This window comes from Rhinopithecus roxellana, chromosome 12 (assembly GCF_007565055.1).
Source record: "Rhinopithecus roxellana isolate Shanxi Qingling chromosome 12, ASM756505v1, whole genome shotgun sequence".
NCBI classification, from domain to species: domain Eukaryota; kingdom Metazoa; phylum Chordata; class Mammalia; order Primates; family Cercopithecidae; genus Rhinopithecus; species Rhinopithecus roxellana.
The window spans coordinates 122,151,159-122,171,358 of NC_044560.1; the positions used below are offsets into that span (position 1 = coordinate 122,151,159).

Consider the following 20,200-nt stretch of genomic DNA (forward strand, 5'->3'; position numbering starts at 1 on the left):
TGCAAGAGCCACTCAGCTGAAGTTCCAGAAGACTCCAAATTCCTCAATCCAGTCATCTCACACAATTCTGGGTTCCAGAGCCAGAGGTGCCCCCACCACAGAAATCTCTGGCTCAATGCCAAGTCAGGAAGCTGCAAAGAGGGCCTGAGTTCCAGTCCTTAAAGGAGGAGGAAGGGGAAGGACAGCCAGGCAGCTGTTCCTTTCAGATCCCGAACTGTCAGATTTTTCCTCCAAATCTTGCTTGGGACAAGGGGTTAAATGATGTTGACAGAAGTGGGATTGAAGAAAGAGATACGAGTGGTTGAGAGATTGCCCAACACTTTGAGACGCTGAGGTTGAAAGATGGCTTGAGCCCAGGAGTTTAAGACCAGCTTGGGCAATACAGCAAGACCTCATCTCTAAAAAAGAAAAATAATTATTTTATATATATATATATATATATATATGTGTGTGTGTGTGTGTGTGTGTGTGTGTGTGTGTTTTAAATTAGCTAGGTGTTGTGGCGTCCGCCTGTGGTCCCAGCTATTTGTGTGCTGAGGCAGGAAAATCGCCTGAACCCAGGAGATGGAGGCTGCAGTGAGCTGTGATTGTACCACTCCAGCCTGGGTGACAGAGTGAGACCCTGTCTCAAAACATATAAACCTCTGTGTGTGTGTGTGTGTGTGTGTGTGTGTGTGTGTGTGTGTGTGTGTATTCCAGGGAACATTAAGACTTAGAGGCAAACTCCAGAACTTAAAGACAAAACATGAAAGTGCTAAGAAATTCCGTGCTTGTGGAGAGACAATTCCAACTCTTTCCCTGAACCCGGGCTGAGTCCCTTCGCTGTGAGGTTGTGGGGATGAGTGGGCGCCCAGCGCCTGGCGCCGAATGAAGGCAGCCATTGTGAGTTCCTGGCCTGAGGAAGGGAGGCTCAGTGCCCAAGGATGTGACCCGGCATGAGGCCCGGGGAAAGAACAGCGCAGCAACCCCGCAGTATCCTAGGCGACAGGGTGTGGACGGGAGGGTGAGGAGTTAAAGGCGGAGTCACGGGCTCCGCCCCCTTTCTCCAGCTTGGCGCGAGCACAGGCTCCGCGTGGTTCTCAAAACTAGCAGCTCGGCTCAGTGAGACCCTGTGCTCCAGGGGCTGCTCCTGGCTGGGGTGGCGCTGCAGGGAGAACCGCGAGCTCTCAGGGGTCGGCGGGTGACTTCTTTCCGGAAGAAAGCGAGAAACTTGCTCTGCGGGGTGAACTGGACTCCCCAACTCCGGACGATCAGCCCAGGACTGAGAGTCCCGAAGTCCCCAACCACAAGTGAGCGGCCCCAGAAAGACAAGTCTAGGTCGCTGTCCAGAGCGCCATGGCCGCGCCCGCCCTTCGTTTGTGCCACATCGCCTTCCACGTGCCCGCGGGTCAGCCCCTCGCCCGGGACCTGCAGCGCCTCTTCGGCTTCCAGCCCCTGGCTTCGCGGGAGGTGGACGGCTGGCGGCAGCTGGCCTTGCGCAGCGGCGACGCTGTCTTTTTGGTGAACGAGGGCCCAGGGTCTGGAGAGCCGCTGTATGGCCTGGACCCGCGTCACGCCGTCCCCAGCGCCACGAACCTGTGCTTCGACGTGGCGGACGTCGGCGCTGCAACCCGGGAACTGGCAGCTCTGGGCTGCAGCGTGCCTGTCCCTCCCGTTCGCGTGCGGGACACGCAGGGTGCCGCCACTTACGCCGTGGTCAGCTCGCCCGCCGGCAACATCAGCCTGACCTTGCTGGAGCGGGCCGGTTACCGCGGACCCTTCCTGCCCGGCTTCAGGCCCGTGCCCTCTGCGCCTGGCCCTGGGTGGGTCAGCCACGTGGACCACCTGACCTTGGCCTGCACCGCCGGCAGCTCCCCCACACTTTTGCGCTGGTTCCACAACTGCCTGGGCTTTTGCCACTTGCCGCTGAGCCCAGGTGAGGATCCCGAGCTGGGCCTGGAAATAACAGCAGGGTTTGGGCTTGGGGGACTGAGGCTCACAGCCCTGCAGGCCCAGCCGGGCAGCATTGTTCCCACTCTCGTGCTGGCTGAGTCTCTGCCGGGGGCGACGACACGACAGGACCAGGTGGAGCAGTTCCTGGCCCGGCACAAGGGGCCAGGCCTGCAGCACGTGGGGCTGTATACGCCTAATATTGTGGAGGCCACTGAGGGGGTGGCAGCTGCTGGAGGCCAGTTCCTGGCTCCCCCTGGAGCATACTACCAGCAGCCAGGAAAGGAGAGGCAGATCCGAGCTGCAGGGCACGAGCCTCATCTGCTTGCTGGACAGGGGATCCTGCTAGATGGTGATGAAGGCAAGTTTCTGCTTCAGGTCTTCACCAAGTCCCTTTTCACTGAGGACACTTTCTTCCTGGAGCTGATTCAGAGGCAGGGGGCCACTGGCTTTGGTCAGGGCAACATCAGAGCTCTGTGGCAGTCTGTACAGGAGCAAGCTGCCAGGAGCCAGGAAGCCGAAGGATGCCCAGAGCTGAGTGCAGCCAGCTCTGAGAACTGGAGGAACTCTGCAGAACTGAGGAACATCTGCAGGAGGCCCAACTAGTGAAAGACTTTGCCTCCAGGAGGCAGGTGTGACTTCCATCTCATCAGTGCCTGCCAGAAGCTGTGTCTCTCACTGGGCTCCAAAGAGGTGGGATTTTTAAAAACTAAAACATTTCTTATATACAGTCTATAATAAATATGTAAGATACAAAAAACAATAAAAGAATTACACACTAGGAAACAGAACATAACCAATACTTTCGAGTCCTCCTTGTGTCCCACTGTGATTCTGTTTCCTCCCACCCACTCCTCAAATCCTGTCATTATTAGCCCTTTGCTTTTCTGTATGTAACATAACCCTAAATAAATGATTTCATATTTGAAGTAGGAATTTAAAACAGAACAAATCTTCTCCTGTGCTTCCTCTCCCCCTAGGGAGCGACTGCAGGTGGGAAGGGGCTGGGTGGGAATTGAGCCCAACTACCTTCTCCAGAGTGATGCCACTGCTCCAATCAGAGCTGACCTGAGACCTAGACGGAGGGTGTTGGGTGTCAGCCACTGGCAGGTACTCCCTGTAGCTGCCTTGCCTTTCTCCTGGGGGATGGAGGACAGATCAGTCTGGACAGAACACCCACCCCCTGACCCCATCTGCCCAGGGTTGGCTGGGAGTTCAGCCAGAGGAAGTCAGGACCAAGCAGAACGTCACCACTTTTCTGGGTCCCTCCTTCAGATGTGAGGAGGGACTAGGGAGAGGATGGAAGCCTCTCCAAAATAGCTATAAAAGGGTGGGCGTGGTGGCTCATGCCTATAATCCAAGCCCTTTAGGAGGCTGAAGTGGGAGAATCACTTGAGGCCAGAATCACCTGAGTTCAAAACTAGCCTGAGCAACATAGCAAGACCCCATCTCAAAAAAATACAACACAAAATAACTACAAAAATAAGCACTTTATTAACAACAGGATTCTCGGAATGGGGGCTTTCAGAGGTGTCACTGGGCTGCACTGTTGAGGTTGGGTGCATCAGTGGAGATGTGAGGCCGAAAGAAATTATCCAGGACTTGCTGGCCCATGCAGGGCTTTTTCCGACTGCACGGAGAGGACACCTGGGACCTTTTGGAACCCTGTGAAAAAATGGAAGACGGGAGGCCTTGTAGTTAGGGGAGGGGGAGCAGAGAATCCTCTCCTTGTTCTCCCTCCCTTTCCCTGACTCTACTGATCTAGCTCAGGCTTAGCCTGGAATGCGGTAGAGCTTTCATCCTGCCTCAAGTAACTGCCCCATCAATCAACCTTCCAAAAGGCTGCCTGAGGGAATCAAATTGTCCTAAAAATATGAATCTGACTCCTCTCCACCTAAAATGGGTCAGCAGCCCAGGGCTCACACCCTGACTGACCCAGCAGACCCTGCTGACCTTTCCAGCTAAACCAACTGCTCACAGCCCCTTGAGCACTGCAGCCTGCACTGGGCCCGACCTTTGCTCACACTACTCTTGGGACTGGAAAGAACATCCCTACAGTTGATTCCCCTCCCAAACCTGAAGAGAATGATTCATTTCTAGGACCCAGATTGTTGTATCCAAGCGAGTTAGAGAAACGCTACACTTTGAGACGAATTTAAGAGTCCTGGCCAGGCGCGGTGGCTCATGTCTGTAATCCCAGCACTTTGGGAGGCCAAGGCAGGCAGATCACGAGGTCAGGAGATGGAGACCATCCTGGCTAACACGGTGAAACCCCGTCTCTACTAAAAATACAAAAATTTAGCTGGACCTGGTGGTTGGCACCTGTAGTCCCAGCTATCAGGAGGCTGAGGCAGGAGAATGGCATGAACCCGGGAGGCAGAGCTTGCAGTGAGCCGAGATTGCGCCACTGAACTCCACACTCCAGCCTGGGCGACAGAGCAAGACTGTCTCAAAAAAAAAAAAAAAAAGTCCTTTATTAACCGGTGAGCGAGAAACGGCTAACGCTCGAAATTCTCTCCGCCCCAGGAAGGCTCGATTTTCTTTATACTTCAGTTTAAGAAGGGGATGGGGAGTTCAGCTGCAACAATTTTACAGAAGTAAAAACATGTAAAAAAGTTAAAAAGACAAATGGTTACAGAGAAACAAACAGTTTCCAGGTGCAGGGACTCTAAATCTTTCATAAGATGTTATATATGTGGGCTCTGTTGGACACAAACTCAAGGCTTTATGGTGTTATCTCTTGAGCAAAATCCTGGGAACTTCAAACATTGCTTGCTTCAGTACCTTATCAGTTAATTGGACTCTTTGATATGTTGAGAGTCTGCATACACAAGTTAACTCCTTGAGGAAGGGGGTGGGTGACAAGTCCTTGAAACCTATTTGCAAGGCTTCATTTACAGAAGGAGCCAAATGGAGTTGTCTGGCTTTCTCAGCGAAGGGAGAGCCTATTCATGTGGAAACAAGGCTAGGTGATTAAGGGAGAGTCTAAAACAAGGTTAGGTATTACAAGATTACCAGCTGCTTCCTCCAAACAGCCTTTCCTGATCCTTGTCTCCCAGATAGAACTGACAGCTCCCATGGATGGGTGTGGTGGCTCACGCCTATAATCCCAGTACTTTGGGAGGCCAAGGCGGGCAGATCACTTGAGGTCAGGAGATTGAGACCAGACTAGCCAACATGGTGAAACCCTGTCTCTGCTAAAAATACAAAAATTAGTTGGGCGTGGTGGCAGGCACCTGTAATCCCAGCTACTTGGGAGACTGAGGCAGGAGAATCACTTTAATCTAGTTGTCGGAGATTACAGTGAGCCGAGATTGGGCCACTGCACTCCAGCTTGGGTGACAGGGCAAGACTGTCTCAAAACAAAACAAAAAGAACTGATGGCTCCACAATTCATATCCCACAAAATCCAGTACATGCATTTCACACACCTGTGACACTGGAAAGTCCTCATCATTTTTTTCCTTTCCCTCTACCCTGCACCCCACAATGCAAGTTCTCCAGGTCAAGAATTATTCCTCTCTCAAGTGAAGCCTGGAGTGGAGAATGTTCACCCAAACATTCGTCAGTTAACTGACTAAAAACCCATGGCCTCAGGCCTGGGGAGACTGGGTTGGGAGAGGCCTAGGAGACTTACCTTGCAGGTCCCTGGCTGTTGGCCCTGATACACACGGAAAACCTAGACAAGAAGACGGGGAGGTGAGGGCTGGCACTGTTTCCTTTTTCCAAAAGAGATAAACCGGTGTTCTGCCCTTTTTTTTTTTTTTTTTTTTTTTGAGACGGAGTCTCGCTCTGTCGCCCGGGCTGGAGTGCAGTGGCCGGATCTCAGCTCACTGCAAGCTCCGCCTCCCGGGTTTACGCCATTCTCCTGCCTCAGCCTTCCCGAGTAGCTGGGACTACAGGCGCCCGCCACCTCGCCCGGCTAGTTTTTTGTATTTTTAGTAGAGACGGGGTTTCACCGTGTTAGCCAGGATGGTCTTGATCTCCTGACCTCGTGATCCGCCCGTCTCAGCCTCCCAAAGTGCTGGGATTGCAGGCTTGAGCCACCGCGCCCGGCCCAAAAATGCTTTTTTTCCTGTTTACATGCTTGTGTTCATGTAGGAAACACAAGGAAGTACAACAAAGACAACAAAGGTAGTGCCTTTTTCATGGCGGTGGAAACAGCTGCGGTGTGAAATTCCTCCTGGGTCAGCCAGCGAGCGCCTGCTGGTACGGTGGTCACTGGGGTCTGCCCTTCCAAGGCCAGACCATATACTTGATATGTCAGCTTGATGTGAGAGAAGGTGTGGACAACCTGGAGGAAGGGCCAAGAGGTTCAAATAGGCCTGTGGATATAGCCTCAAAAGCCACCATCCTTGGGCGTTCCGCTGCTCACTTACCTCCCCAAGGTGCCGGAGGCGCGTGGCTGGGAGGGGCCCAGCCCAACGCTGTAGTTCCTGCAGCAGGGCCTTGCGCTGAAGCTGCTCTGAGGGCTCCCAGGTAACGGACGGGAACTCCCACAGTCCTGCCAGCAGACCTGAGAAGCAGGGCAGCCAGGCAGGGGTCAGGCCTCAGCTGCCCATTCCCTCCATTCTCCCTTGTTACTCACGCCACTGCCTTCCACGCCCAGTATCCAGGTACCTGAGTTGGGCCTCTGCACCAGCAGAATTTGGGCACCCCCAAGGGCCCCAGGCTGTTCCAGAACACAGGTGGCAGAGCTCTCCTCCCTGGGAGGCTTGCGGCTGGCCTTTCTGGGGAAGTTGACCACTCCCAGGGTCTGGTCCCAGGGCTCTGAAGCAGGCAGGCACAACTGGCACTGTCCAGTGTTGGGAGCTGGGAACCGAGATCCCCAAACCCTACTCAGGCCGAGAGGGCTTGAGGGGCCAATCTAGAGAGCAGGCTTTGGCCAAGTTCTGCAGAATCTTACTCAGGTTAGAGGAAGAACTGGAGTGGGGCTTCTGACTGGGCCAGGAAGGGCTGGGGTGGGGGCTAGGTTTGGTGCTCACCACACTCCTCCACATCAGGACTGCCCGACAGGCTCCATGAGGCTAAGAGCTGTTCCCGCTCCACCTGAGAGGCACAGGGTTGGGTATCATAGGGCAGAGTCACCCCTTAGAACTTCTCAGTGCCCCTTCCCCAGTAGGCTTACTCTCTGACGTGCCCGGCACAGGCTCTGCACAGGGCACTGGCTGCACAGTGGGCGCTGTGGGGTACACACTGTGGCCCCTAGCTCCATGGCTGCTTGGTTGAAATCTCCTGGCCGGGCTGGGTCCACCAGCTGCTGGGCTAGACCCCTAAAAGAAGGGAACACTGCTGTGAGCCAGAGCTCCTTTGGAGACACCCCTGAAGCACCCTTGTTACCCCAACATCCTACCAGAGCCGCTGGGAAACAAGGGTGCTGCTGGGATCAGCACCAATGGCTCGGACACGGCACAGCACCCGTGCTACGTTGCCATCCACCACACCGGTTGCCTGGCACAGAGGAGCCAAAGAGTTAGCCTGGGCTGGGAGGAAGAAGGCTGGGCATGCACAAAGTGGGGGTGGGCTGTGGGATCACCTGGCCAAAGGCAATAGAGGCAATGGCCCCAGCTGTGTAGCGCCCCACGCCGGGCAGGAGCTGCTGCAGGGTCTCTGCTGTACGTGGCATGTGGCCCCCTAGCTCCTCTACCACCTGATTGGAGTGCAAGACTCAAGATTATGAGACACCCAAGACTCCTGAGTTCCTACCCTCCTGCCATCCCCTTACCTTCCGAGCTCCCTCCTGCAGCCGCCGGCCACGAGAATAGTAGCCCAGGCCAGCCCAGAGCTGATTCACCTCCTGTGGGTAGGATCAGAGGTCAGAGAGATCACCCATCAGTCCCTCTATCGTTCCTATTTCCCCTACCCTAGGGTGGCTCTCACCTCCAGGGAAGCACTGGCCAGGTCCTGCAGTGTAGGCCACTTCTATAGCCACAGGCAGGCAGAAAGAGACAAGGTCAAGGGTGAGGGTGGTAGAGGAAGCCTTCTCTACACCCACCCCAAAGTAAAGGCTCTCATCTGGGGTCCGACCCATGACCCTTCCCTTCCTCCCCTGGAGTCACCTGCATCCATCCGGTATAGTAGTTGATCACAGTGGCAACCTGGGTCTGCTGCAGCATGACCTCTGAGACCCACACTAGGGGAAAGGGGTTGGCATAAGGACACTGCTGACCTGCCCTACCTGGCCCACAGCCCCCAGACCCAAGGGCCTTGAGGCAAAGTGGCCCTGCTCTCAGGAGATGTACTGACCAGCATATGCCCGCCTGTCCGGGTCCACCTCATCTTCTGCCTGTCAATGCAACCCCAGATGAGGAGTTAGGATGGAGGGGGCTGGGTGCCTGCCTCCCACCCACTGTCCCTGCTCCTCGCCTGCCTACCCGTCTTCTCCATGGTAAGTCCCGCTTCTCTTGGTCGTACCAGCTTAGCAGGCTCCCTCGGAAGGCTGTGACTTCAGCTACGTCTCTGAATAGATGGTATGGGGAGACAGAGGCCTGCAATACCACCTCTTCCGGCTGCCTGGCCAGGCCTGCTGGGGCCCCAGGACACTCAGGAATCATCCCTGCATAGCCTGGGTACCAGGGTCTTGGGACACAGCAGTCTGTGGCAGTATGCTCCCAGTTAGGGCTTCCCCCAACAAACCCCTTTAAGCTTTGGAGCTGGAGTCAGACCTGAGTTATGTAATTGTGTGTAGCTGTGGCTAAATTTCTGGCCTTAATTTCTCAGGGTGGTACTGCTGGCTTCTTTGTCTCTGAGCCATAATGAAAACCTAATAGTGTTAGCCAGCTATAATATATACTGGTGCAGGACCTTCCTATTTACAAAACACTTTCAGGTTCATAAACTCATTTGGTCCCATGAAAGCCACATGAGGGAGGAAATGCTGAACTACTGCTCCATTTTACTGGTAAGAAAACAGCCATCCAGAGCAATTATCCTAACGTCACACAGCAATATAGTCAGAATTACACCCTTAGTGAGTCTCTTTTTTTTTTTGAGACAGAGTCTGGCTCTGTTGCACAGGCTGAAGTGCAGTGGCACTATCTCAACTCATTGCAACCTCTGCCTTGCAGGTTCAAGCGATCCTCCCTCCTCAGCCTCCTGAGTAGCTGGGACTACAGACGCTTACCACCATGCGAGCATAGAGAGGGGGTTTCGCCATGTTACCCAGGCTGATCTCAAACTCCTGGGCTCAAGGGATCCACCCGTCTCGGCCTCCCAAAGGGCTGGGATTACAGGTGTGAGCCACCACACCTGGCCCTTAGTAAGTCTCTTAATGTCTTGATACTTATCACAATCCCTTCCCAGCCTGAATCTGCCCCCTTTTATGGCCAGTGAGCCTTGGGCCACAACCAAGTTCCTTACCATCACAGGCAGAAGGCTTGGCCTGACTGTTGCTCTTAGCATGCTTCTGCCTCCCTTCCTGGCTGGCTGCCTGCTTCCTGTGACCACTTCCCACGGCTGCTCGTGGCTTCCTCATGATGGCCTGAAACAAAAAGACCCAGCCAAAGCAGTCACAATGAGGCAGAATCTTGAGGCCTTCCAAGGGTGATAGCCATCTCCGTCTAATCCACCATTCACATAGGGTCCAGCTTTTCTCAAGCACTCTCAAGATGCTCATGAGTTTACTCTTGGCTGGCTGCAGCACTGAGATACAACTAGTATAGCTGAGCAAGTGGCCTCAAGGGGGCCAGCGTTACAGCCCTGGAGACATGCAAAAACAGAGGCCAGGGCTGGGATGGGTCAAGGACCACAGCCTCCTGTTTGGGAGCATTTGTGTATCCCTGATGCTTACTGTGATTGTGTGTTTAGGTGTTCAGGTGTGTCTGGGAGAATGGGGGTAGGAGGTTTCTCTGCCTCTTAGAGATGTAGCATGGTTACACTGAAACAGCCTTTAGTAGTCATCTAGTCCAAAACCTTCATTTTATCCTGGAAGAAACCAGGGATCAGAGGGACAAAAGATCTGTCTGAGAACAGATGGCAAATCAGTGGGAGAATAAGAGATTAGCTATTTTTATTCCTAATCTTTTCCTGATCTAGTAAACCATAGGTGGCTGACCATCAACAATGAGAAAATGTGCCTGGTTGATTTTCACTGCTCCCGGACTGTTATAATGGCCGCCTTTTCTCTAACAGCTAAAATTAGCTGATACTTTGTGAGTGCCAACTCTATGTCAGAACCCATGAAGAGCTGTACTGGATCTCTCAATCTCCTGGTGACTCCATGAGGTAGGCACTAGTATCCCCTCCATCTTACTTATAAGGAGATTGAAGTTGATGGAGATTAAGCAACTTGTTCTTTCCAATCCACAACCAGCATTCTTACACTGTGATAAAATGCAGTCCCTGCCAAGCCTCTGTATCAAACTCTCCCCCAAAACTTTGACTTTACCACCTCATTTTCATCAAAAGAGCTTGCCTCCTCCTTCAGAAAAAAAAAAACAAAAAACCAAAACTTCAAAGCGACCTCCATTTGCACTGTCCTACCCTCCTCCTCTTCAGGGTCCTGCTCCTCCAATCCCGTCTAACTGCTGGAACTCAGAAACCAATACCCCAGGCCCGGCGCAGTGGCTCACACCTGTAATCTCAACACTGCGGGAGGCTAAGGCAGGCTAAGGCGGGCAGATCACTTGAGTCAGGAGTTTGAGACCAGCCTGGCCAACATTGTGAAACCCCATCTCTACTAAAAATCCAAAAACATTAGCTGGACGTGCTCGCTTGAACCCAGGAGGCAGAGCTTGCAGTGAGCTGAGATCCGGCCACTGCACAGCCTGGGCAAAAGAGACAGAGCAAGACTCTGTCTCAAAAAAAAAAAAAAAAAAAAGAAAAGAAAGAAACCAATACCCCAAAGGATGGCACTCTGACATGCTGAACTTAAGAAGCCTCAAGGTCTCTCTGCTCCTTCTACCCCACAGACTCTCCCAAAGCCAGGACAAAGTTGTTCCTCTGGAACTCTTTATCTGCCTACAGTCCAAACCCACTAAAAAGAACACTTGTGTTTTCTTCCCCTCTCGCTAAGACTAACATGTAACCATACCTGAACAAACCCTTTCACAAGGTGTTGTATACCTCAGGATCGTTCAAATTCCCAAGAGAACTATTAACAATTCCATTCTCTGTCCCCATTCCAGTCTCCCTAGTAACCCTTTATTCCCTTCAACAGAATCTCCTTCTGGCCAAAGTTCAGTTTATTTAAAAACAAATAGAGTTGGACATGCTGGCTCAGGGCTGTAATCCCAGCACTTTGGGAGGCCAAGGCAGAATTGCTTGAGCCCAGGAGTTCGAGATTAGGCTTGCAACATAGTAAGTCTCTACAAAAACAGAAAAACAGAATTTCTCTTCTACCCCTCCCATAATCTGTTTTGTCAGATGGCATATAAACTTACAAACTCTGTAGGGGGATGGGTAATCACTTTGTGATTCTCCTAGTGTGCATGTTAATAAATTTGTATGCCTTTTTTCCAGTTAACTTGCTATTTGTGGCTGATTTTTCAGCAGATCTTCAGAGGGCAAAGGGAAAGATTTTCTCCTTGACTCGTACACTCCTTCCCTTCATAGCCAAACTTCCTTTACCAAACCTGCTTACTTCCACATTCATTCTACAATCCATTATCCAAAGAGCAAAAGAACCTTTTCCAGATCATGTCACTTCCTTCCTTATAACCTTCAATGGCTTCCCATTCTTTTTTTGGTGGGGCGGGAGATGGGGTCTCACTCTGTCACCCAGGCTGGAGTGCAGTGGTGTGATCTTGGCTCACTGCAACCCTGCTTCCTCAGCTCAAGCAATCCTCCCACCCCAATACCCAACCCCAACTCCAAGCAGCTGGGACCACAGGCGCACACCACCACCACACTCACCTAATTTTTGTATTTTTGTTAGAGATAGGGTTTCACCATGTTGCCCTGGCTAGTCTCAACCTACAGAGCTCAAGCAATCAAACCGCCTCGGCCTCCCAAAGTGCTGGGATTACAGGCATGAACTACGGCGCCGGGTGGCACCCCATTATATTCTTTTATTTTCTTTCTTTTCTCCCCCGCTCTTTCCTTCCTTCCTTTTTTCCTTTTTCTTTCTTTTTTAAATACTCTAGGCCTTTACTACGGGTCATTAAATTCTTGAGCAAGCTGGTTGTGGTGGCTCAACACTGTAATCCCGCTACTCTGGAGGCTGAAGTGAAGAACAGCTTGAACCCTGAAGGTCGAGGCTGCAGTGAGCTATGATTGTGCCACTGCACTCCATCCTGGGCTCAGCAAGACCCTGTCTCTTAAAGAAAAAAAAAGATTGAGCAAATATTTATGGAGCCCCTAATAGATGCCATGCAGTTTTAGGCACCTGGCATACTTCAGTAAATAAAACATCAAAAGTTCCTGCCCTCAGGGAGCTTATATTCTAATGGGGACAGAAAAGGAATAATGAACATAAGTAAATTCCATAACATGTTAGGTGATAAATATTAGCATGAAAAGCAAAAATTAGAGCAAGTGGGGAAAAAAAAGAGTGCCAAGGTGAGATTTAATGTTGTAATTTTAAAGACTGTCGTCAAGGTAGACCCAAAGCTTTCTAAGCGAGTGCAAAGGCCCCAAGGAGGGTGCCTGGTATGTCTGTGGTACAGTAAATAGGCCAATGTGGTTAGAATGGAATCAGATGGGGCTGAGTGGTAGGTCAGAGAAGTAAACCAGATGAGGTGGGGAGGGGAGGGTCACAAAGTCCCTTATAGGCCATTGGAGTGATTTGGCTGCCACACCCTTGCTCTTAGAATAGAAGGGAGTCCTTTTACTACAGCCTTGTGGGTCCAATAATTCGGGCACCATCTGCCTCATCCCCTCTCACTGTGCTCCAGCCAAGGTTGACTGAATTTAGTTGCTTCAATACCTCAAATGTGTCTGTCCATCTTGGAGCCTCACACAATCAATTTCCTGTTTGGACTTTTTTATGCTTTACCTAACATCTAATCATTTTTCAAGTCTTGACTGAAATGTCCAGATCAGGTCCCCTCATCTTATCCTATCACATATTTCTGCCTTGTAGCTCTTACCCCAATGTAATTTCACATTACTTTGATTTTTTCCATCAGTGTGTACTTCCTGAATTTTACTGTAAAAAATGACTTGAGTGCAAGGACTGATTCTCTTCTGTTGACTGGTGTGTGTCCAAAGTCAGTGCCAGGTAAACTGTACACAATAAATACTTGTTAAATGAATTAATGGGATGGGGGATAGTCAAAAGAGTTTCCCTTTTTTAGGATAGGAGAAATCCAAACAGTTTTTTTGCTGTTGTTTTTATAGACAGTGTGTCCTTCACTCTGCTGCTCTGCCACCCAGGTTGGAGTGCAGTGGGGAGATCATGACTCACTGCAGCCTCGATCTCCTGGGCTCAAGCCATCCTCTCGCCTCAGCCTCCCAGGTAGCTGGGACTACAGGTGCGCACCACCATGCCCAACTAATTTTTAATTTTTTTTTTGTAGAGACAAGGTTTCACTATGTTGCCCAGGCTGGTCTTGAACTCCTGGGGTCAAGCGATCCTCCCACCTCGGCCTCCTAAAGTGATTACAGGCATAAGCCTCTGCGCCAGGCCCAAGCAGTTCTGAATAATGATGAAATGGGCTGAGCTGAGAGAAGCTGAAGATGAACTATAAACAAAGAGTAACAAAGGAGCATTGGAAGGCACAGGTGGATGGGAATTGGAGTGTTTAGGGAGGTACTAGTCTCCAATAGGAACCTCTTTATTTTTTTGAAACGGAGTTTCGCTCTTGTTGCCCAGGCTAGAGTGCAAAATGGCGCGATCTGGGCTCACCGCAACCTCCGCCTCCCGGGTTCAAGAGATTCTCCTGCCTCAGCCTCCTGAGTAGTGGGATTACAGGCGCCCACACCATACCCAGTTAATTTTTTTTGTACTTTTAGTAGAGACGGGGTTTCACCACGTTGGCCAGGCTGGTCTTGAACTGACCCTCAGGTAATTAGCCCGCATCGGCCTCCCCCAGTGCTAAGATTACAGGCGTGAGCCACCGCGCCCGGCCTAGAAATCTCTTTCAAGCTTAATCACCCTCTTGGTCGACTCTACAGCCTAGTTGCTTCACAATTTGTCCCTTCCTCGCCATCCATACTGCCAGCCTTAATTCAAGTCCACATTATCACTTGATTGGATTATTTCAAAAGCTTCCCTACCAGTCGGTCGCCCTACACCCTCCTCAGCCTCCTCCGACGGCTTACTCCCCGCCTCTTTCACTTTCTGGAGAGCACTGCGCTCTCCATCCTCTCTGGGAATTTACCGATGCCCAGAACACCTTTCTTTCCTCCACACGACCCCCTCCTAGCCTAACTCCTGGGCGTGCTTTAAGCTCAGCTCAGGCAGCGTCACCTTCTCTGGAAAGCCCAAACCCAGTCATCCCCCCACCCCCAGCCCACGCTGATGAAGAGAGCAGTACACCGAAGCCCCGCGTTCCCGCCGCCAGTGCGGGAAAGAAAATTTACCTCCAGCGAGCTCTAGCGCGCCCAGCTTTCCGGCGCACTTCAGGGGGCGTGGCTCGGGCCCATCCCGGCGGCGAGGCGGCAGCACCGGCCAATAGGCAATTAGCGCGCGCCGGGCTGCCTTCCCCGCGCCGGACCCGGGAGGTCTGAACGGAAGTCCGACCCCTCGGCCACCCGACAGCTAGACCCCGCGCCATCCCCGACTGCCTGAACTGCTCCAGGAGACGGAGCGCAAGTCCAGCATACCCACAGACGACTCAGGCGGGAGACGAGCGGTGTCATGGCCGCCTACAGTGACGATGGCGCAGCTTCAGCTCCCGCAGCTTCCGACGGTGAGCGGCTTCCCAGGGGTAGCCTTCAAAGCCTCTGCGCTCTGGGAGAGGGCAAGGCCTCGGGCTCATAGTTCTAGAGACCTCAAGCTTTAGAGGACTGCTCCTTCCGCCTGAACTAGCCACGAGGAGACTACAAGTCCCATTGTACACCGCGGCTCGGGCTGCAAAAGCCTGGAGCGTTGGGAGCATGGAGCTGATGGAGGCATGGCGGGAGATGTAGTCTGGAGCTCATAACGGTTACTAATAATAGTTGTGATTCAGTTCAGTGGAGTGGATTGAGCATTGTGGTCGAAAGGAAGGTAGGACGTATTGGCAGCTCTGGTGTGTGGCACTATCAGGCTCTGGGGCTTACTGGGAACTGTTGCTTATGGCGCTGGGGCACCATGAGAACAGTAGTGTGGATCCCTGTGGGATATTAAGGGAGCTGAGATCCTCAAGCCCTGCAAAATGTTCCCTGCAGGACACGGGAAAAAAGAATCTCAAAGGTCATCTAGTCCAACTTTCTCCTCTATATCTTGTGACAGCGAAGTGGGAAGTAATTTACTCAGACTCATACAAGCCACGGGAAGACCCAGGCTTCCTCCCCAAATTCAGGGCACTCTCCACTCCAAGGCCTGTGTGTAGAACACGTGGGATACAAAGGCTTGTGGGAAAAGCTGCCAATGGAAACTACCCCCCTCACCACCATCACCGTGGCCTAGCTTGCTGTCTGTTCCCCTGGGCTCTTTCCTTAAGCATGAACATCCATCACCCTCTTAACCCCCAGGTGGTGTCAGCAAAAGCACAACATCTGGGGAGGAGCTAGTAGTCCGGGTTCCCGTAGTGGATGTGCAAAGCAACAACTTCAAAGAGATGTGGCCATCCCTCCTGCTAGCCATAAAGACAGCTAATTTCGTGGCTGTGGACACGGTGAGAGTTGGAAAACGAGGAGGGCAGGTGGTTGTGAAGGGGACTGGTGCTAGAGGCCTGTCAACGCTCCCTTTACCTCCTCACAGGAGCTGAGTGGGCTTGGGGACAGGAAGAGTTTGCTGAACCAGTAAGTATAAGCCCTGTTCTCTTTAGTGTCAGCCCTCAACTGTGGAGGGGGGCGGTCACTGACCTGGGTGGTTTGGGTCCTTCATAAGGCTAACTCCCAGCCACAGCAACCCCCAACCCAACCCCAAGGTGCATCGAGGAACGTTACAAGGCTGTGTGTCATGCTGCCAGGACCCGTTCTATCCTCTCCCTGGGCCTCGCCTGCTTCAAGCGACAGCCAGACAAGGTATGAGCTGATCTCACCCCAATCCTAGGTCTGGCTGTGGGGAGGAGGGTAGAGAGATTCTGGGGAACATCAGATATGAAGCTTTTTTCTCCCAAATCTGTTTTTTTTTTCTAACTTGATAGTTTTTTTTTTTTTTTTTTTTTTTTCAGTAGGTTTATGGGGAACAGGTGGTGTTTGGTTAAATGAATAAGTTCTTTAGTGGTGATTTCTGGGATTTTGGTGCACTCATCACCCAACAGTGTACACTGTGCCCAATGTGTAGTCTTTTATCCCTCACCTGCATCCACCCTTTCCCCGCCGAGTCCATTGTATCATTCTTAAGCTTTTGCATCCTCCTAACTTGGCTCTCCCAAATCTTGATATAGCAGACTTTCTCTTTCTCCCAGGGTGAACATTCCTATCTGACTCAGGTGTTCAATCTCACTCTGCTGTGCATGGAGGAGTATGTCATAGAACCAAAGTCTGTGCAGTTCCTGATACAGCATGGCTTCAACTTCAACCAGCAGTATGCCCAAGGCATCCCCTACCATAAGGGCAATGACAAGGTAGGCCTCCAGACTCCCTAGCCTTGAGTCTGCCCTTCTGTAACTTTATTTCTTCCTATCCTAGGCTGGATGCCTGGGGAGAACCTGCTTCTTAGGGAGTATGGGGAATCACTAGTGACAGGGCTTGGGAAACAAGACTGCTAGGAGGGTAGGTAGCATTGGGTAGAGAAGAGAGAGAGCATTCCAAGTGGGCAAGCCTGGGATAAATGCCCAGCAGAAGAGGCTCCCTGGGGGACTCTGTCCTCCTCATTGACCCCTTTACTTTCACCTAGGGTGATGAGAGCCAGAGCCAGTCAGTACGGACCCTATTCCTGGAGCTAATCCGAGCCCGCCGGCCCCTGGTGCTACACAATGGCCTTATAGACTTGGTGTTCCTGTACCAGAACTTCTATGCACACCTCCCTGAGAGTCTGGGAACCTTCACTGCTGACCTGTGTGAGATGTTCCCAGCAGGCATTTATGACACCAAATATGCTGCTGAGTTTCATGCCCGCTTCGTGGCCTCCTACTTAGAATACGCCTTCCGGAAATGGTGAGGAAATGGTTGAGGGAAAGGGGTGGGGCCTGATATGAGTTTATTTCATTCACTTAAGATATTTATTGAGCTCCTACCATGTGCCCAGACAGTGTTTTAGGTGCTGAGGATTCAGCAGTGAACAAAACAGACCAAAAAACCCTGCTCTTATGGAGCTTATATGCTAGTGGACCATTACCCTCTTGCGCTGTTGCAGTGAACGGGAAAATGGGAAGCAGCGGGCAGCTGGCAGCCCACACCTGACCCTGGAGTTCTGCAACTATCCTTCCAGCATGAGGGACCATATTGATTACCGTTGCTGCCTGCCCCCAGCAACCCACCGTCCTCATCCCACCAGCATCTGTGACAACTTCTCGGTGAGAGCACCCACCTATTTCTTGGGAGGGGAGGTTCTGATGCCTGGAGCCTCTTTCTAAGCCTCTTTCCCACCCCTAGGCTTATGGCTGGTGCCCCCTGGGACCACAGTGTCCTCAGTCCCACGATATTGACCTTATCATTGACACTGATGAGGCTGCAGCAGAGGACAAGCGGCGACGGCGACGACGTAGGGAAAAACGGAAGAGGGCTTTGTTGAACCTACCGGGGACACAGACCTCTGGGGAAGCTAAGGATGGTCCTCCCAAGAAGCAGGTCTGTGGGGATAGCCTCAAGGCTGAAGAAACCGAGCAGGAGGTGGCTGAGAATGAAACTAGGAACCTGCCTCACTCCAACCAAGGCAACAAAAATGACTTAGAGATGGGGGTTACAGCAACAAGGCCTGAAATAGCTGATACAGCTACCTCAGAAGTGCCAGGGAGCCAAGCCAGTTCTAACCCAGTACCTGGGGATGGATTGCACCGGGCTGGTTTTGATGCCTTTATGACAGGTTATGTGATGGCCTATGTGGAAGTCAGCCAGGGACCCCAGCACGGCAGCTCTGGACCCTGGCTCCCTGAATGCCACAATAAGGTATATTTGAGTGGCAAAGCTGTACCCCTCACAGTGGCCAAGAGCCAGTTCTCCCGTTCCTCAAAAGCCCACAATCAGAAGATGAAGCTCGCTTGGGGCAGCAGCTGATGCAACTTCCACCTAGCACTCAGGTGGAACGGAGGTATTTTGGGTCTTTCTAGCCTGTAAATGTCATACTCAACTACTACTGAGTTTAGGGGAAGGGGAGTGTCCTGACAGACATATCACTGCATTGCCCTGGACCTCCTCCTTTATCTCAGTGTCCGAGGTACAAGTAAGAAGGCTGACCAGCACCTGTAACACCGACTTTATTTTTAAGTCTGAAAATGTCTTGGGAAAGTTTTACAAAAAAAAATCAACAGAAGCAAGTTATGAAAATATTTGACCAGCTTCATCTTTGGTTATTTCTTATTGCAGCTCTGTAAGGACAGACTGTTCCCAAAGTTCCAGCCATGGCAGGAAGGGAAGAAAATCAGTCCATGTATAAACCATTTAATCAACTGAATGTATCACATGTTGACAAATACATAGAAGCAGGCCCTAGGGCCTACAAAACCAGCCCCACTCCCAACCACAAGGTTGAAAGTCTTATGGGGCAGAACATTAAGACTCCTTTATAAATATGAAAATAGATTAATCAATGGGAAAAAGGTCTTTGAATAGGTTAGCTAAGAGCCATGACCACAACACTGCCTTGCTCTCCCCTTGCATAGAAACGTAGTGACGTGGTCTGACCATGCAGTAAGTGCAAACAGCAATTACTCAAGTGTCTTAGAATACTGGCAAGAAGCACCCCAATCTTCAGGTCTGGGAAACAGCCATGCCCGTTATGGCCTCTTAGTCAGCTCCATGTTCCACTCAGTAGCTTACATGCCCCAAGAAAGGGCAAGAGACAGACCTGGGGCGGGAAAGAACCGGGGTAATAGCTGCCTGCCAGCTCAGCCTAGAACTAGACATCCTCTGGTCCTGTCTGGGGAAGTGCACTGGAGGGGGTCCAGTGGGAGGCAGACGTCCTTGCCGGATTTCAGAGGCTTGATATCAGCTGTTGGCCCTAACTAGGAAGGCCTCTCACTCCTGCCTCCCCTGTCATACACAGCCAATGGGCACTGGGAGCCTAGAAGCTGAGCCTGGGTTGGCCTAGCCTGCCTACTCTGTAGGCTCCAGGGAAGAATCAAGGCTGTGCACCTAGGGGGCCATATGGTTTCAGCTGAAGGTCCATCCCTAAGGGGAGGCAGGGACTAACCCCCCTCACCCATCCTGCTTTCCCTGGGTTTGCGGGCCTAAGCCTGAGGTGGAAAAGGTGACTGGAGTTGAGCCTGCTGGCCTTTCTTCTTCTACCTCCATCTCCTCAGAAGCACCCACAGGGCATGGACTGGTCCCCTGGGGCCTGGACCCAAAACCGTTTTCTTCCTGGAGACTGGAGCAGTCCATAGCCTCATGGGCTTGAGCAGCTGGTAGGGCAGATGCCCGGAATGGTGGGATCTCTTTAACTCTGTACTTGAGACTACTTAGGCGTGGTGGGGGCCCATCAGATAGCGATTCTTCCCGGCCCACAAATGGACAAGCCTCCTGATGCAAGAACTCAGGCGAACCAGGCAAGGAACGCCACCGGCGAATAGGTGGGGCCAGGGGCTCCTGCCAGTCAGCCAGGGGCATAGTTCCAGGTCCTGGTGCATCCAGGTCAAATACCAGAGAGATGACAGACTTGCTGGGCAGGTCAAAAAACTTGATCTTGCCCCCCTTGAGGTCCTGGCGAGCACTAAAAGGGTTGACTTTGGGGGTGCGGGCAGCACCATCTTGTGGCCGGTAGTATGGGTCCAAGACGCTCACTGTACGTGGGGGCTTACGGGAAAAGATGTCTGACTGGCTTCGAGACAGCCAGATGGTACGTCTTGGGCATGGTGACTTGTGGGGGATCTTATCTTCCAGTGAGCTTAGTCGCTTCACCCCAGGTGCTTTCTCCAAGAATCCTGAAGAATAATTAAGTCTGGGTTACTCTCACTAGTCATAACAAATAGAAGCAGCATTTTACCACATAATGTTTTCACTCATGAAAGCAAGTTGATACCACAGCCCCGTTTCACCAATGAAGAAGCAGACTCGGAGATGGAAAGCAGTATGCTAAGCCACAGCTCTTAAAGAGGCCAGTACTTTCTGTGTTATCTCCTTCCCCTCCCCTTTATTTCTGGAC

The 20,200-nt window shown here is 51.9% G+C and overlaps 4 protein-coding genes across 21 annotated transcripts in view; 2 read left to right on the plus strand and 2 right to left on the minus strand.

Annotated features, from left to right (window-relative positions):
* Nucleotides 1-885: 885 nt before the first annotated feature.
* HPDL (4-hydroxyphenylpyruvate dioxygenase like) lies at nucleotides 886-2,715 on the plus strand. Its single transcript, XM_010363071.2, has one exon. The coding sequence runs from the start codon at nucleotides 1,336-1,338 to the stop codon at nucleotides 2,533-2,535; it is 1,200 nt and encodes a 399-aa protein (XP_010361373.1). The 5' UTR covers nucleotides 886-1,335; the 3' UTR covers nucleotides 2,536-2,715.
* Nucleotides 2,716-3,400: 685 nt separating this feature from the next.
* MUTYH (mutY DNA glycosylase) lies at nucleotides 3,401-14,879 on the minus strand. Of its 17 annotated transcripts, XM_030942644.1 has the most exons (17): nucleotides 14,635-14,734; nucleotides 9,719-9,852; nucleotides 9,289-9,409; nucleotides 8,304-8,524; nucleotides 8,176-8,215; nucleotides 7,989-8,062; nucleotides 7,810-7,851; nucleotides 7,655-7,726; nucleotides 7,466-7,579; nucleotides 7,283-7,380; nucleotides 7,058-7,202; nucleotides 6,915-6,978; nucleotides 6,550-6,741; nucleotides 6,309-6,445; nucleotides 6,071-6,223; nucleotides 5,567-5,608; nucleotides 3,401-3,594 (listed from the first exon to the last, which is right to left on the minus strand). In XM_030942644.1, the coding sequence occupies exons 3-17, from the start codon at nucleotides 9,401-9,403 to the stop codon at nucleotides 3,463-3,465; spliced, it is 1,641 nt and encodes a 546-aa protein (XP_030798504.1). In that variant the 5' UTR covers nucleotides 9,404-9,409; nucleotides 9,719-9,852; nucleotides 14,635-14,734; the 3' UTR covers nucleotides 3,401-3,462. The 17 variants fall into 17 exon arrangements, with proteins under 17 accessions (XP_030798504.1, XP_030798515.1, XP_010361366.1 ...); XM_030942655.1 differs by lacking the exon at nucleotides 9,719-9,852 and having other exon boundaries at nucleotides 8,304-8,388; nucleotides 14,635-14,879; XM_010363064.2 differs by lacking the exon at nucleotides 9,719-9,852 and having other exon boundaries at nucleotides 8,304-8,452; nucleotides 14,635-14,879.
* TOE1 (target of EGR1, exonuclease) lies at nucleotides 14,099-18,391 on the plus strand. The gene is made up of 8 exons (XM_010363069.2): nucleotides 14,099-14,720; nucleotides 15,487-15,629; nucleotides 15,716-15,756; nucleotides 15,885-15,981; nucleotides 16,368-16,526; nucleotides 16,799-17,058; nucleotides 17,258-17,417; nucleotides 17,497-18,391. The coding sequence occupies exons 1-8, from the start codon at nucleotides 14,669-14,671 to the stop codon at nucleotides 18,115-18,117; spliced, it is 1,533 nt and encodes a 510-aa protein (XP_010361371.1). The 5' UTR covers nucleotides 14,099-14,668; the 3' UTR covers nucleotides 18,118-18,391.
* TESK2 (testis associated actin remodelling kinase 2) overlaps nucleotides 18,301-20,200 on the minus strand; it is a 159,957-nt gene continuing 158,057 nt past the window's right edge. For both annotated transcript variants that reach the window (XM_030942641.1, XM_010363070.2), the window contains one exon: nucleotides 18,301-19,979. In XM_030942641.1, the coding sequence (XP_030798501.1) occupies nucleotides 19,258-19,979 (722 nt within the window). In that variant the 3' untranslated portion in view covers nucleotides 18,301-19,257. The remainder of the gene's footprint in view (nucleotides 19,980-20,200) is intronic.